At 33.2% G+C, this 15,319-nt stretch overlaps 2 protein-coding genes across 4 annotated transcripts in view; one reads left to right on the top strand and one right to left on the bottom strand.

The window, feature by feature from the left end:
- LOC102588823 (diacylglycerol kinase 5) overlaps positions 1–4,917 on the top strand; it is a 13,677-nt gene extending 8,760 nt beyond the window's left edge. For 2 of the 3 annotated variants that reach the window (XM_006357486.2, XM_006357485.1), the window contains exons 10-13: positions 609–683; positions 906–993; positions 1,105–1,221; positions 1,591–2,209. In XM_006357486.2, coding sequence (XP_006357548.1) covers positions 609–683; positions 906–993; positions 1,105–1,221; positions 1,591–1,911 — 601 coding nt within the window. In that variant the 3' untranslated portion in view covers positions 1,912–2,209. Of the gene's footprint in view, positions 1–608; positions 684–905; positions 994–1,104; positions 1,222–1,590; positions 2,210–4,305 lie in introns of those variants that run through there. The other variant, XM_006357487.2, reaches the window with a different exon arrangement.
- On the bottom strand, positions 2,760–9,242 carry THF1 (light-regulated chloroplast-localized protein). The gene is given in 5 exon segments (NM_001288409.1): positions 2,760–3,136; positions 3,481–3,596; positions 6,399–6,615; positions 7,800–8,067; positions 8,966–9,242. Coding segments are annotated over 5 exon segments (882 nt in total). The 5' UTR covers positions 9,156–9,242; the 3' UTR covers positions 2,760–3,045.
- Between the last annotated feature and the right edge of the window lie 6,077 nt (positions 9,243–15,319).

The raw sequence follows: 15,319 nt of genomic DNA, 5'->3' as shown, positions 1-15,319 counted from the left end.
TATATATATAGCCTATTAAATTAGATAGTAGTACAATTAATTAAAGTTCTGACGTGTTCTGACGTGCTGCCCTTTCTTCTCCCAAGAAACCCTAGCCTTCTTATTTCCTTTTCAAGAAAAAAGCTCTCTCTTCTTTTTCAAGAAAAAAACTTTGAATTATTTGTTCTTTTTTCCATCCATGAAATTATCTCTTCTTCCCCATTTTTTTTCTCGGCTTTGGTCAAAGTATCCGGATCGGATTGACCGAATCCGACACGCACCCCGCACCCGCGCCCGCACCAGTGTCGCGTCGAGACGGGTTCGGCCGCAAAAATGAAGAGTCCGCGCAACATAGATGACAATTACTTGAGATAGAAAGATATAACTACAAATTATGCAACTGTCATTATTTGCCAAATTCCAACCAGTATTTTTTCTGTTCATAATTTGCGCTAAGTAGCGAGTAAAAATTTGAACAAGACTTTCGAGGAGAATCAGAAATTTTCTTGTCATAAAATGGTTCAAGTTAATTACGTCTTGGTTGAATAGTTTACCATCATCTCTTATGAGGATATACCTTTGTGAGAATTTTCTGGTCTCTGGTAGCAACTAATTTTAATTTACTGCAGGAACATAGCTCAACTGACTAAGGTTAAGATAATGAAAAAGCAGGGTGAATGGCAAGACCTTCACATCCCACCCAGGTAATATTAGTTACTTGTAGTATAGGAACCTTAGAATTTAGATGACGACTTGACAATTTACTTTTCTGTATCATTCTTCAAATACAATATTTTTGCTGTTTTCCTGTAACCTGTTTCTGGTTGCATTACTGCATCTATCTCTATGCTTGTTGAAGTTGGTTCCTGAAGAACTACCTATGAGTTATGTAACTATTCTTTTTTGTTGTCCAATTGTACATGCAGTGTCAGGTCAATTGTTTGCCTCAACTTGCCTAGCTTTTCCGGTGGACTGAATCCCTGGGGAACACCCAATAGCAACAAACGTCGATATGTATGCATTCCAAACAAGCTTCTTCCCAAATCCGCACTTTTTCCTGTTTCGAATTTGAAATCTTTTTATTCTGTAGTCATACTGACGTGCTTATATTTCTTAAATGGACAGAGAGACTTGACTCCTCCATTTGTAGATGATGGCCTTCTTGAGGTAGTTGGATTCAGAGACGCTTGGCACGGATTGGTCCTCCTTGCTCCAAAAGGACACGGGACACGTCTTGCCCAGGTTTGGAATAAATTGTGGTTATTACAAATATTTGTGTGTGTATGTGTGTCGACCGATGAGAAGTTCTGTTTCTACTAGTGATCAACTGTCTTTTGTATTGCAACTTGCAATACAAAATGTATTGCTACAAAAACATTGAACAGATAGAATATAGGACCAATAATTTATTTATTTTGTAATAAAGCAAAATGTAGTTGCAGAATCTGTCTAAATTAATGCTTGTGGCCCTGAGAAAATAGTTATCCACCATGACCAGTTTCTTCGGAGAGGTCATTTTGTCAGATCTTTTCTGAAAACCAGAATTTATGTTTACTTATAAAAGCAGAGCTACTATTTATCTTATTTCCTCTACGGTTTCCCTATTTGTAGGCACATGGAATCCGGTTTGAGTTTCACAAAGGTACAGCTGATCATACATTCATGAGGATTGATGGGGAACCCTGGAAGCAGCCCCTACCTGAAAATGATGACACCGTTGTGGTAGAAATTTCTCATCTAGGCCAAGTTAAGATGCTTGCTACCCATGACTGCAGAGCGAAAAGTATATATGATCCCTCGAGTCAATTCAGTCATGACGCTGATGAGGTTGATAGTGATGAAGAAAATTCGGTCAATGAAGAACGGAGGAAATTTGGGGCAGCAGACACTTTCAAAATTCCAGATGAGGTTGATGTTTCTAGTCTTAGTTAAGTCCATAATTCTTCTTTGTTCTGTTACCTCTATAGTAAATTTGCTGTATAGTAGACATAACTAGGCTCCGTGTCGAATTTATAAGACACGGATATTTTAGAGGTTTTGCATAGAGAATTTCGTGATCATTTGGTGTATAGGAGAAAGTTTGCTGACTTGGTGTATGATAAAGGAGATGCTAGAAATCACCATTATAACCTTTTACATGCTAGATTTTATTTAGCCAGAACATTATTTGGCTTTTAAAGTTGTATTTTTTACCAAAAGTGACCAGATTGGAAATATCATTATTTTTGTATGCTTGCGTCTACTCTCCGAGTTTCATTGAGAATTCTGAGATAGTTCCCGAGTCCCGACCTTGTAGCATATGACCACATATTTTAGTGGCAGTTCAGTGGTGGGATATGTCTATATTCACTAGAAATGGGAGAGTATATAAAATGTTTCCTTTTGAAGTAGCCGTTGTAACATTTAAAGATTGTGCATAACTTTAGCAACTAACAAAATTAAATCCTAATGCACCAATCTAAGCTTTAACTTGATTAAGTATGTGCCTTGAGAAAAACACAAATGGAACTTTAAAAAATCCTCGATCAAATTACTGATGAAGTACTTTGAAGTAATACTTAAAGGTCCTAATCTTCGAGGATAGGGTAGGAGATCTTATTGCATTTTTACCTTCAAGAACTTTCTGTAAGTACGAATACTCACCACCACTTGAAGAGCTCTCTCTACATAATGAATTGTTACAGCAGAGTTCAACTGATTTTATCAGTACTCTGGTAAGAATAAAGATAGTCGTAAAGCAATGTTTACACAGCTTGAAACAAAACCAGAACCAAAGAAAATAGAGAGCAAGATAGCTGAGCAACTTTTTGATTTTTGTCACTACACAGAGGCTTTATCTACAAATAATTTAGAGACAGTTACAACAATAAAGCTATTCTGTTTAACCAGGAAATAACGAACATTGCGATATATCTCAATTACTGTAATAACAAAACATTCAACGTAACTTTGATCTTCTAATATAACTTGCCTGAGCTTTGGAGACTGAGCTCTATTGTACATGGACTGTTCTGTTAGTGGAACAAGTCAATGAGGTCCAGGCAGGAGGACAAAAGGATCTTTGTCTTACCTCCCAGCATATTGGTAATCTCCCAAACATTTTGTCACAGTCTCATTGGCCTTCTGAGTTTCCCTTTCGCCTCTCTTTTTCTTCTCCCTAAACAACACACACATTATAAAATTGAGATAAAACAGTAAAAGTATTTTCAGCAGACAAGGTCTTGATTGACTGTATTTGCACTATACCAAAATACATGTGAAGAATGTAAAAGATGGAGAGGAAGGAAACAAGGGGGCATAAACGAGAGTGTTCTTCTGGGGGTGGGAATGAGGTGGATAAATAGGGGTAGGGAAGAGAAAAGTCATGGATTTCTAGTAGACTAAGTGGAACAAAACCTTGTTAGAGCTTATCAATGCTAGAGAAAAATGCAGCTGAATAGTTTTAGAAAATAGTTAAGAGAAAGGATACCAAAGAGTATTGAACCAAGAAAGAACTCTAACCTTTCCACGTATTCCTTCAACAGCTCTTTAGCCTGAACCAGCTTGGAGAGCAAATTGCGATAAACGTCAAGGTCCCGATCCACACTTTTCTTATTTACGTTGAGTGCGGCACAAAGCTGTCATGTTTTATCCCACAAGTCAACAATGATATTCTTGTCTAAGCGCATTGGAATTTATATGAGCATAAACATGGGGGTTTCACCTATACGTGAACACATTCAGGAAACCTGCTACACTAGTTACTCTGATTATAAGCAGGACCATTGTAATTTTACCAATCGAATTATCCAAACAAGTGACATTTTTTATGGCAAGTAAACTCAAGACCATCTTAAGTTTAAATTGTTACTCCCTCCATCCCATTTTATGTGAGATAGTTTGACTCAGCACAGAGTTTAAGAAAGAAAGGAAGATTTTTAAACTTGTGGTCCAAAATGAATGACATAAATTTGTGTGGCTCTAAATCATTTCATTAAGGGTAAAAATAGACATTTTATAGTTAAATTGTTACTTAATATAGAAATGTATCATTCTTTTTGGGACTGACTAAAAAGGAAAGTAAGTCACATAAATTGGAACAGAGGGAGTATCTTCTTTTTGCTTACTAGCACGAATTCTTGAAAACTAACCTAACCACCAAAGACCTCATGCGAAGAGTACAACAAGGAACTCTAACTAAAGAAGAGTCTTCATATTAGCCTTCTTTCCTTACAGATTTTTTCAAGAAAGACATAAATAGGGTTGTACTATAATAACAAAGTACAGGGCAATTTAATTCTCTTTATACATAGAGGGTTCACAGAAACCTTTTACTTTCTCGTGCAGGTTAAGAAACAAAATAGGTCTCATGGGAGGAAGCCTAGACTATGGGCACTATTAAGGAATTTGCTCGCTTTTCGTTTAGAGAGACATTGAATTTCATCCTAATGGAGTATAATGTTGTATATGAGAAGAATGATTTGAACTTTTTCTTTGTTCCCTTGTTTCCCTCTTTTGTGATGGATGTAACTGTTTGTGAAGATCATCATTTAGCAATCACACCTTTGTTGATTCATCAGTGCAATCAAGAAATGCTAGCATTGGTCGATGATTTAAAGTGACAGAGAGAGATAGTAGAACTCCTGATATTTCTGGTACAATTACATAGCTATCATGGACAGGTTAAATGCATTCAAGAAACTGGCTCAGACAATAACACAAAGAGTTCCTTTGGCCATTAATCCATGTGCGTTTACTTGTCTAGTATGAGTGCCATTAATTATCTTTCTCACAGATTTCCTGAAAACGGATACCTTTGACTTCAGAATTAACACTTCCCCGCATAACCATGTTTTATGGAATAAAGATTTCAATGTTCTTTAAAGATAAATTTGTACAATTACGGACAGTGAATTGTAGTTTAAGTCCATACAATGCACAGGTCTGAGTTTTACCTTATATCATAAAACAACCATGTAAGATTTTACACACTTTTATCTTAAGAATCTATTGCTTCATATCTACTTCTAGTGTGATCTAGCACTCATGGATGTTCATTTTTTTCACAAAAAAAAAAAATATGTCAAGAAGAAAGAGAAACAGCAACAATTGGCAAGGTAACTGAAAGGAATATTTTAAATGTGAATTAGTTAAAAAGTGCCAAAAGTAATAGTGAATTCTCTTTCATCATAAGCCAAAATAAGCAAGTCAACTCCCTCCAATCTAAATTGCAATTCTGAGATCTCAGTCCAGCTTCAATACCTTTATGTATAAAATAATCCCATTAAAATCAATTTAGTTCATCACCAAAGTATTCATGCCAACTTGCCCAAACCATAACCAACTATATTGAGGAAAACCTCAAATTTTAAGTTATCTACATGCTGAAAGCGAGTCTTCTGCTCTTTTAAGAAACTTCACTTTGAACAAGAAAAAGTCCAGAAGACCGGAGTGTTCTATGGTGCACTTTCCTGGCATCAAACAGTGGGAATTGGCTTTAGGTTTCATGCAAAGAAAAAAGAAGAAGCTTGCTACTGAACTTTCACAGAAGGGCACAAAGAGAGTACTAGATTTGGAGGCTTTAACAGCAAATGGTCCTATAGGGAAATGCTGTTGCTAATGGCTGGGGATTACCTGAAGCAAATAGTAATGAAAGAATATCTCTGCTGATCGTTTTGCTACTAACAGGCATTAATAGAAAATCAATTAAGACTCATGAGAAGGAAACAGGAGTGTGAATCTTCTTGAGAGTAAAGCAGAGCAGGAAATTGGTCCCCAAATGTCAGAAAAATAAGCAAAAATCACTAAATCAACGGCCTGATGCCCTTATCATGTCTAATTCTAGGCAATAAGGGGAATGATCCTTCTCTCTGAAATTACTCTCCAATTCTCTGAATGGTTTTCGTTCATTAACTTTGTCTGTTTGATGTCAGCCAGAATGATACCATTGGTTTTCCAAATCTGGCGGTAATAAAGTATAGAGGCTAGCACTGCAAACATGAGTGAAAAGACAAGAACAGAAACTATATCCAGCCCCAACTTAAGAAGCTCTAAAATAAAATGTGTCATCAGTATTATGACTTGAACCAGGTTTCCCAGTTTTTAGAGTTCTATCTGAGAAGAATACTTGAAAACTTATATGTTCTTGTTCATTTTTTTTCATTTTTTCAATGCACCGATAATTAGCTATGCAAAGGCAAATTGAAACTATATGTTTCTCACCCGGATATGGGATTAGAATTCCTGATCATGAGTAACCTTCCCTCTGACACTAAATTACTTTACGTGTTTATCATAACTATTTCCAAAGTGTTACAAGTTTACACAAACCATAGAGCTTGTGGTGTTTCTAGATGATTTAAGTAATCCAAGTAAACATAGACGAACAGGAAGTTCTTGTAAAATACAAAATATAATATGAAGAAGGTTATGATATATACCTTTTCTAAGATGGTCGGATCAGTTACATTTGCCAACTCAAGTAGGCGAAAGAGACCAACCGCAAATAATCGACTATAACAGAAACCGTCCTTGGTTCCAGCTCGCTGTGCAATATCCTTGAAAATGTTTTCAATTTCTCCATCTTTGGATGAAAAGTCAACTAGCGTATTGGCATTTTGAGTACGAGCCCATTCTTCTAATTTTTGTGCATCAGCTCTATAAACATACTGGGAAAGTTAGAATCTCTAGAAAGGAAAAGATTCATGGGCATACATCATAATAAAAGGTAAGTACACTCCTGAAAAATCTACTCAATGTTAGACAAAAGATTATAACAACTACAACAGTAACATCAACAACATCTATGCCTAAACCCCAAAGTATTGGCACTCGGCTACATGAATCATCAATATCCATTTTGTTCATTTCATTTCTACTCAAGACTAACAAATGTGATAAATAAAAATAAGAACATCCACAAAAAGCTCTAACCTTTTTTACATTGGATGGTCATGAATCATGATATTTAAAAGGTGATGCACAGGAAATATCTAAAAGAAAAATGAAAATCTTCCCATATTATTAAGTTTCAAATAAATGGAGCATGGTTTCGGCATTTTCTTGGTTGGTTCATTTTAGCTAAAATATAGCCACCTCAAGAAAGATAAAAGGCTTCAACTCTTTTCATCAATCTAATTTCTCATTCTTGCATTTTGGGTGAATCATGATCGAGAATTTTCCATACTATGTTGAGAACTTGAGATTACTTGCACTATATTTGGGTTTTGCTAAGCATGTATGAAGTTTGGTTATGAAAACTAATCTATAAGTTAAGTTTTGTTTTGAGAGGCATGGGTTACGGTAGCCAGGTCAGAACCTACCAGGTGCCAGTCGTGGCTCTAAAATGGGTCATGACACTCTACAAGTGGAAAAATGTATAATTTGGCTCAATCAATCTCATCCCATGTAATCTCTTGGTTAAAAAACTTATAATAGACATATCCACTTCAGAATGGGGTTACTTTATTCAGTTCATTCATGGGTTCCTCTTCGTAAGCCCAGGAAGACTGTTAGATTAAGGATAAAAGTAAGCTACCTCTTAGTAAATGAAAGTTGATCAAGGGTTCTACAGCTAGTTCTGAATAGCAGTTCCACTCATTGAGAAATCATACACCTGCATTTCTCAAGCTCCATAATACGGCTAAGCCTATTCATCTTGGGTTTTCGTTCCATCCTCCAAGAAACTCTTAATGATAATTAAACTTACATTTTTATCTACAACTACCTTACTGGAAGGCTCAATGCTAGCATCCCCTCACTTATAAATAATTATTTAAGTGCCTTTAAACAAAAAAGGAGTAAAAAGCAACAAAAATTGGCAAGAGATGGATTAAGCATGCCTGTATTGCTCAGGATCCTCCTTTAGCGCCTCTATATATGCTTTGAAGATGGCATTACGGTCCTCTTCACTTGGGTAGCCCTCCATAAGTTGATCATACACAGTAACAAAACCTAGGGCAAACACGGGATCATATTGGTAGGATTTCTTGTACCTTGTCAAATGTTGTTGCACAATTAGCTCTTGTAACACTGTGTTGTAGACAGTTGGAATTGGACGCTTGTAAGCGGTCAAAAACTTCAATTTAGTGTCAGCAACAGTTGGCAAATCTGGAAACAATTCAATATAACACGTTGCATTATATTATTACCTCATAAAATAAACACTGGAAAAATCACTAAGATGGAACAGAATAAGTAATGAGAAAGAAATTAGACGAAACAAAATGTAAATACAGAAAATGCGGACAGTTGCAAGAATGCAGACAGATATATTAAACCAGAGAAAGCTTCATTTTATCTGTTTGTTCGATATCCATGTTTTTCACTTTAACAAGTTAATTCAATTTCCATTAGCAATAAATAGTACTCCTCCAATCCATTTTATACAATATTATTTGTATGAACATGGAGTCTAATATGTTAATTTGACAAGTATATGTACTTGATAATTCTTTTTGAAGAAGTAAGGTCATTTATTTACACTTCATTACAAAAGTTATATCATGTATGAAATCATCCCGTAAGCTAATTAGGGAGCTAACAAATATTTAAGCAATGGTTAAGAACTTATATAATCGAGAAAATGTCACACCAAAGTTTATAACGGGAATAGCTCAATGCATTTAAATTCGTGAAAGTTCTAAAAGTTGTATAGAAATGGAACAGTGTAAAACATCTATATAAAGCAGAATGTAGCGAGTATATAACAGTAAAATATTCTCAATACTTCAAATCACATATAAGCAATTCCAACGAGAAAACATCGGCATTTCACTATATCTAGATCCAAATTCAACCATTATGCATTTCATATAACAAATTGTAAGATATAAACTAAAAGTAGTCGTATTAGAGAGAGATTAGTTAAGAAATTGTAACATTATAGATACACAATCATGCAATTAGCTGAGAAATTAAACTAAAACAGAAATTAGATTGAAAAAAACAAACTACCGTATAGTTTATTTTTTCCTAATTCAAATTCGAAGCAATAAAGAGAACTTGCCTGCTGCTGAACTGGACGTGCAATGAACGACAAAGCGAGATGTGGAATTGGAAGATCGAACATTGACGGAATCAAAGGAGAAGTTGGAACGGAACCTAAATGTATCAATAGAACGAGACGAAGAAACGGAGGATTTCCTTTCCGCCGATTGAGTAATCGCCGAGAAAGATACTGAAGTAACAGCCGCCATATTTCTACAGGTGAAGAAGAAGACGAAGAAGAAAGAAACAGTGTGTTGCTTTAGAGAATAGAGTTGTTTTCCATTTCAATTTTTCTGTGGAAAATGGAGAAAGGAAAAAAAGGAGTGTGAGGTTTGAATTTGAGGGCTTATCCGATGGCTTTTAGGATATTTCATTTTCATTTTTAATGTTTATGAGTAGACGAATAATATCATAACACGTGTACTGATTGCATCCATTTTGTACTACTCCTTTTTGTGGTTATGAACGATTGTTGTAACTTGTAAGCTATGCCAAGTGGTGGTGTAGTTGTATAAAGGAGCAGAGGTGTATCCAGGATTTATAAATGATGGCTGTACTATTACAAAAAAGTGAATTTAAGACATAAATTTGATCGGTTAATTTTTTTTACTGAAAATCATTAAAATTTTAAAATTATAGGTCCAAAATTAATTTTTATTTATCCAAACCAGTTACAAAATCTTTGAAAGAAACTAAAACAAGATAGATAAAAGATTCAAATTTCTAATCTCACCTAGAGAGGTGTACTCAATCATCGTCGTACTACATTATATAAGACTTCGAGTTTGGGTTCACACATCTATATTTAAATATTTTTTAAAAATATAACATTATTATATATGATTTTGTGAGGGGACCATGGGTTCACGTGAACCCAGTGACCCCTCCTGTATACGCCCCTGACAAGGAGGTCAGGGGTCGATTTCTTCGTTTAATCTTTTTTCAAGTTAGATTTATATTTTAACAGATTTATCCATGCAAATTTAAAGAATAGTGGCTACAATTTTTTCTGGATGCTCCAGAAAAGAACTTGTTTGTTAGGTCAGATAAACACGGTAAAAAAATAAGTTTCTAATGATGACTAAATAAATTACTTAATCAAAAATATCTTAAACTTGATCGAAAATAATAATGTTTTAGAAGTCATCCGAATGCGAGAGACGGTGAGAATCCAACACATAATAGATCAGACATTATTAATTTTTAAATAAATTTACATATTTTAAAATTATATAAAGATTTGGGAAAATGGTCAAATATGTCCCTAAACTATGTGAAAATGTCTAGATATACCGTCCGTTTGAAGTTTGGTTCATCTGTGCCCTCGCCGTCCAACTTTTTGCCCATATATGCCTTTGTAGACGTTAGTTACTTTGCTGGAAATAACCAACTCGTTTTTCTTTTCTTTAAATAACAAATGAAATTGCCACATCCCCTTTTAATTACCACATGTCATTTATTTATATTAAAAAATTAATATACCTCTTTTAAATAGAATATCCGACCCGTAAATCCTATCCGACCCAAATTTCTTTGGTGGATATTTCACATAAGCCGATAAATCATATTTGACCCAAATCCCTTTGGTCGGAGAAACGCCATCTCCAACCAAACCCATCACTTTCTCCTAAAACAAAAACACCATTAAAGATGAGCTTCGAGATCTAACCATGGGGCAAACAATAGAGTTCCAATGAGCTCACTGATTCGCACAACCTTGGACAAACAACCACCAAATAGCTCCGACCACCACGAGCTCCAGAACACCACCCCCAAGGTAGCCGACAAAACACCAACCCACATACCTCACTGGTCTGGCAAGACAGCTAGCAAACGATCCCAAAATAGTTGTATTTCAGATGTCAAATGTTATCTCATTTTAGATCTGGTCGGAGGAATTGAAACTCCGGCCACCTTGGGTCGGATATGATTTACGGGTCGGATATCCTATTTAAAAGAGGTGTATTCATTTTTAAAATATAAATAAATGCTACGTGGTAATTAAAATGGGATGTGGCAATTCTATTTGTTATTTAAAGAAAGGAAAAATGAATTGGTTATTTCCAGCAAAGTAACTAACGTCAACAGGGACATATATGGGCGAAAAGTTGGATGGCAAGGGCATAGAGGAGCCAAACTTCAAACGGAGGGTATATCTAGACATTTTCGCATAGTTTAGGAACATATTTGACCATTTTTTCTAAAGATTTTATAAATTATAACCTTTTATAATTTTAAAATATTATTATCATCAAAGAAAGAAGTAATTTACTCCATAATAGGAGTAGTATTAGTAATTCTAAATGAAAGGGAGTTTCGAACATAACTAGTTTCGCAATTTACTACTGAAAATTGATTTATTTATGTCAAAGAAAAAATAGAACTATAGAAGTCCTAGAGAATCACCAAGTTAGTAGCTGGACATAGGCAGGAAGGTCATTTTGACATGCTGTTATATTGATACTTTTTTTATTTCATGTGGATGAGGATTCAAATTTTTGAAATGATATTTTATGGAAAAAGTGACTTCTAAAATTTAATCACACCTTAAATAAAAGAGAGAACAATGATTATATGCTGTATTAATTCTTTATTTAATTTGAAAAGCATTATTTTTTGGGAAAATACATTGGTTTAAGGAAAATATAAAATAAACTTGTTTGAGTGGCTCTGAGTCCTTTTGGCAAACTCTACTTGAAGCCTCACTTGTTTGTTTTTTCATCTATTCATATTGTTCAAAACGTACATATAAAATTTGTAAACATTCTATTTTTTTCAGATCTCACTTATGAATTATACAAAATATATTTCACATTGGTAATAAAATACAAAATCAAATCACATTCAACTCTAACTGTACATTGAAATTATAATTTGGGATATCGCGTTGCGCCACCAAGAACCAGTGCCGCTCATACATCAGGCCCAGAATCAAAACTTTCGTCACATTGCTGATTGAGGCAACTGTGATCATACTCCAGTTTTTCAGTCCATGGCCCATATGGGACTATATTTTCAGACCATGAGAATATAAAATTTTTAATAATAATTGAACCATACAACTTTAGTAAAAAGATTAATTTCCACAAGCATATATGCTACTACACCTTTTCCAAAACATTTGTCAAAATAATGCATGTGGAAAAATGCCAACATGACGTGACTATTAATTAATTCCTAATTCAACTATATTATCCCAAAACCTAACTTTTTTATTTTATTTCTTTTAAATTCCAAACTACAACTAAGTTGTGGAAATTGCTATGATCAACTTTCGAGCTATAGGGTGCCTTGACGTTATAAAGCAAAGAGTAAACTGCTTCGAAGGTTATTTATAAGATGCAAAATTTTTACTCCCTTCATTTCATTTTACTTAGTTATCCTAATTTAACACAATTCTTAATTCATTTATTAGAGACATATTTTAGTAAATTAACTTTATTAATGATAATTTGAAACTCTAAATTGGATTATAATTTATAATTCAAAATACATTGAGTAGTTCACACATCACAATTCGTAGAACCATTACTACTATTAATTGATAAATCACTAGGCTACAAGACTTAGAGCGTGTTTAGATTGACTTTTAATTTATGACTTACCTCATTTGTTCTATTTTATATGAGTTAGTTTGATTTGACATGAAATTGAAGTAAAAAATAACCTTTTAAATTTATGGTCTAAAATAAATGATAGATATTTGTATGACTATAAATCATTTCATTAAGGATAAAATGAATATTTTAAAATTAAATTATTATTTAATATAGAAATGTATTATTCTTTTTTAAATTGACTAAAAAGAAAAATAAATCATGTAAACTAGAACAAAATGAAATATAAGCCAAAAAGTCATAAATTATAAGTTTTAATTTATAGTTTCTTAAGCTAAGACATCTGTATTTTCTAAAAGTTTCTCAAGGGTTCTAATAATCATTTGGGAACAGTGTTTTGTAGATATGAAGTCATAGTAATTGCATAGTATTAAAAAAAAAGAGAGAAGGAAATACATTAGAATACTAACTTTTAATTTCTTAAAACTAGCCATTGTAATAGTACAATAAACTTCTAGATCTCTATATACATAGTACATCTCTCCCACAGATTTGACTGATTCACATTAAAACTTCCACTTAAAGCTAATTAAAACCAAGAAATTTATAAAATTAGTACTAATATTAGGCAAACAGAATGGACTATTTGGGTCCCCACAAGATAAGGTGCATAATTTTCTCAGCCTTTTCAGCATCCCTAATCCTGCGCTTCTGATCATCCATGAATGCTTTCTTCCCTGAATCTCCGGTGCCGGAAAACCATCTCGGCCACCGTTGGTTGCCGGATTCCGATGAGGAACTCGCCGGAGAAGACTTGATTCCCGCCACCATCATTTTTTTCCTTGTAGTTGAATTAATAGTCTAATTTAGTTTCTCTAATAAACTCTTTTAAGTGGAGAAAAATAACCACTATTCTAAAAAAAGTGGAAGATTAGAGATTTGAAAATTGATTTGCTTTTGCTTTGTGAGTTGTTACGCTTGATTTTGTTGTTAAAACATAATGGAAATGCACATGGTTTTGCTGGCTTTAAATAGAAACATGGAGGGATTTAACACGTGTGAGCTTTTACTTCGTTTTTGTTTAAACCCTTTATTATATATATATTATAGACAAACCATTGGCTTTGGTCCCCAGATTTATTTAACCATTTTTCTCCAAGAATACCTGCCTAATCACGACTTAATTTAATATTTGATCTTTTTTCATTTTTAGCAATATTTTAATTTCAACTTTTACGTGATATATTTAAGATCATAAGATTAAAATATATTTTGATATATTTGTCATAACTTTAATTTAAAATCACAAAATTAAAGAGTCATCTTTATTTTCTTAAACTTCGCGTTAAGTTAAACAAAAACATTTTTTTTTAAAAACGGAGAAAGTAATATATTAATGGGATAGTTTAGAACATTATTAATTATATATTGTCGCCTATGGCATTTTGTAAATTGGAATTGCTATGTAGGGTTAATTTCAAGAATACAATTAATTAAAAGGAGATTCAGTTTGCCTAAAAATACTTTGGCCAAAAGCATGAGCGATTCCTTAAGCTTGTTGTCTTTAGTTTGTTTTTTGCACCTTTTAGTTCTAGACTTTTGTTTCTGATTTTTTTATATTAACATGGCTCACAAGGCCACAGTTATTTTTTTTTAAAAAAAGATTCCTTAAGCTTGTTCAATACTTTTATATTTTCATGTTTTTAATTAATTTTAGCATTAGCATTCATCTCTTCTACCTCAAATTATTTATTTATGATTTCTAAAAATAGTTATTTCAAGTTATTTTTCATTTTAGAAATTTAAGATAAAATTAATTAGTTTTTTCTCATTTTATTCTTTGTACTCTCTTCATCTCAGTTTATGTGATATAGTATAACTAAACATCAAATTTCAAAAACAAGTGAATATTTTTATATATTTCAAAATTACCCTTAAAAAATACACTTTTGTGAACCTTCCATAATTTCAAGGTGATTTGCTGATCCTAGTCATAGTAAGGCAAATCTAGTCCACAAGGTGAATTTACGTCTTATATCATATTTTTGTTTAGAAACTTATAAATTGAAAATTTGAGTCCATCGAATCAATATTGAATGAAGGAGGACATGTATTAGGAAGAAAATAAGAGTTCGGATTCAAAAGGATCATTTTTTTTTCAAAATACATATATAGTCACTCAATTTTTAAAAAAAAATCAAAAGGAATAATTCGCTGGTAAAGAAACGAAATATTTTATTATTATTATTATTTTTAATAAACAGCTTGGTGACTGTGCCCAACACACATTTTGATTGATAAATATGTGGACCAACTAATAGCATGACTATTCTCACTTGTCAGATACACCATACCAAACTATATTTTGTTTAGTTATTCATGTTTAATTGGAACTATTTTCTGCCATGCATATATCTTTCAATTCTCCACCACCACATCCTTCATGAATTGTAGTTCTCCACTAGCCCCACCCCATTGAAACATAATATATATTGTTAAGTAAGTAATACTTAAGAAGAAATGTGTGGTCACAAAATTCAACTATCAGATTATATAGATAGAAATCTTGAGTTTAATTATAATGTTCATTATGTAAAGATTTTTTTTAGGGAAAATTATGCGGTTAAGCAAATTTATACTGTTTAATTACTCATCATAGCTATAGTTTGCTATAATTACCATTCGCGACTAACATTATACATTAATTACGTGGGCTGACTTCGAGTTTGTTTAATTAGCCACGTTGATGTATAATTCGCCAGAATATACAAATACATATGTATAATATACAATTATCTAACCGATATACATATACA

The sequence above is a fragment of the Solanum tuberosum genome, unplaced genomic scaffold (assembly GCF_000226075.1).
Source record: "Solanum tuberosum cultivar DM 1-3 516 R44 unplaced genomic scaffold, SolTub_3.0 scf00233, whole genome shotgun sequence".
NCBI lineage: Eukaryota > Viridiplantae > Streptophyta > Magnoliopsida > Solanales > Solanaceae > Solanum > Solanum tuberosum.
The sequence above is the reverse complement of the archived record's forward strand: the minus strand, read 5'-3'. Positions and strand labels throughout refer to the sequence as shown.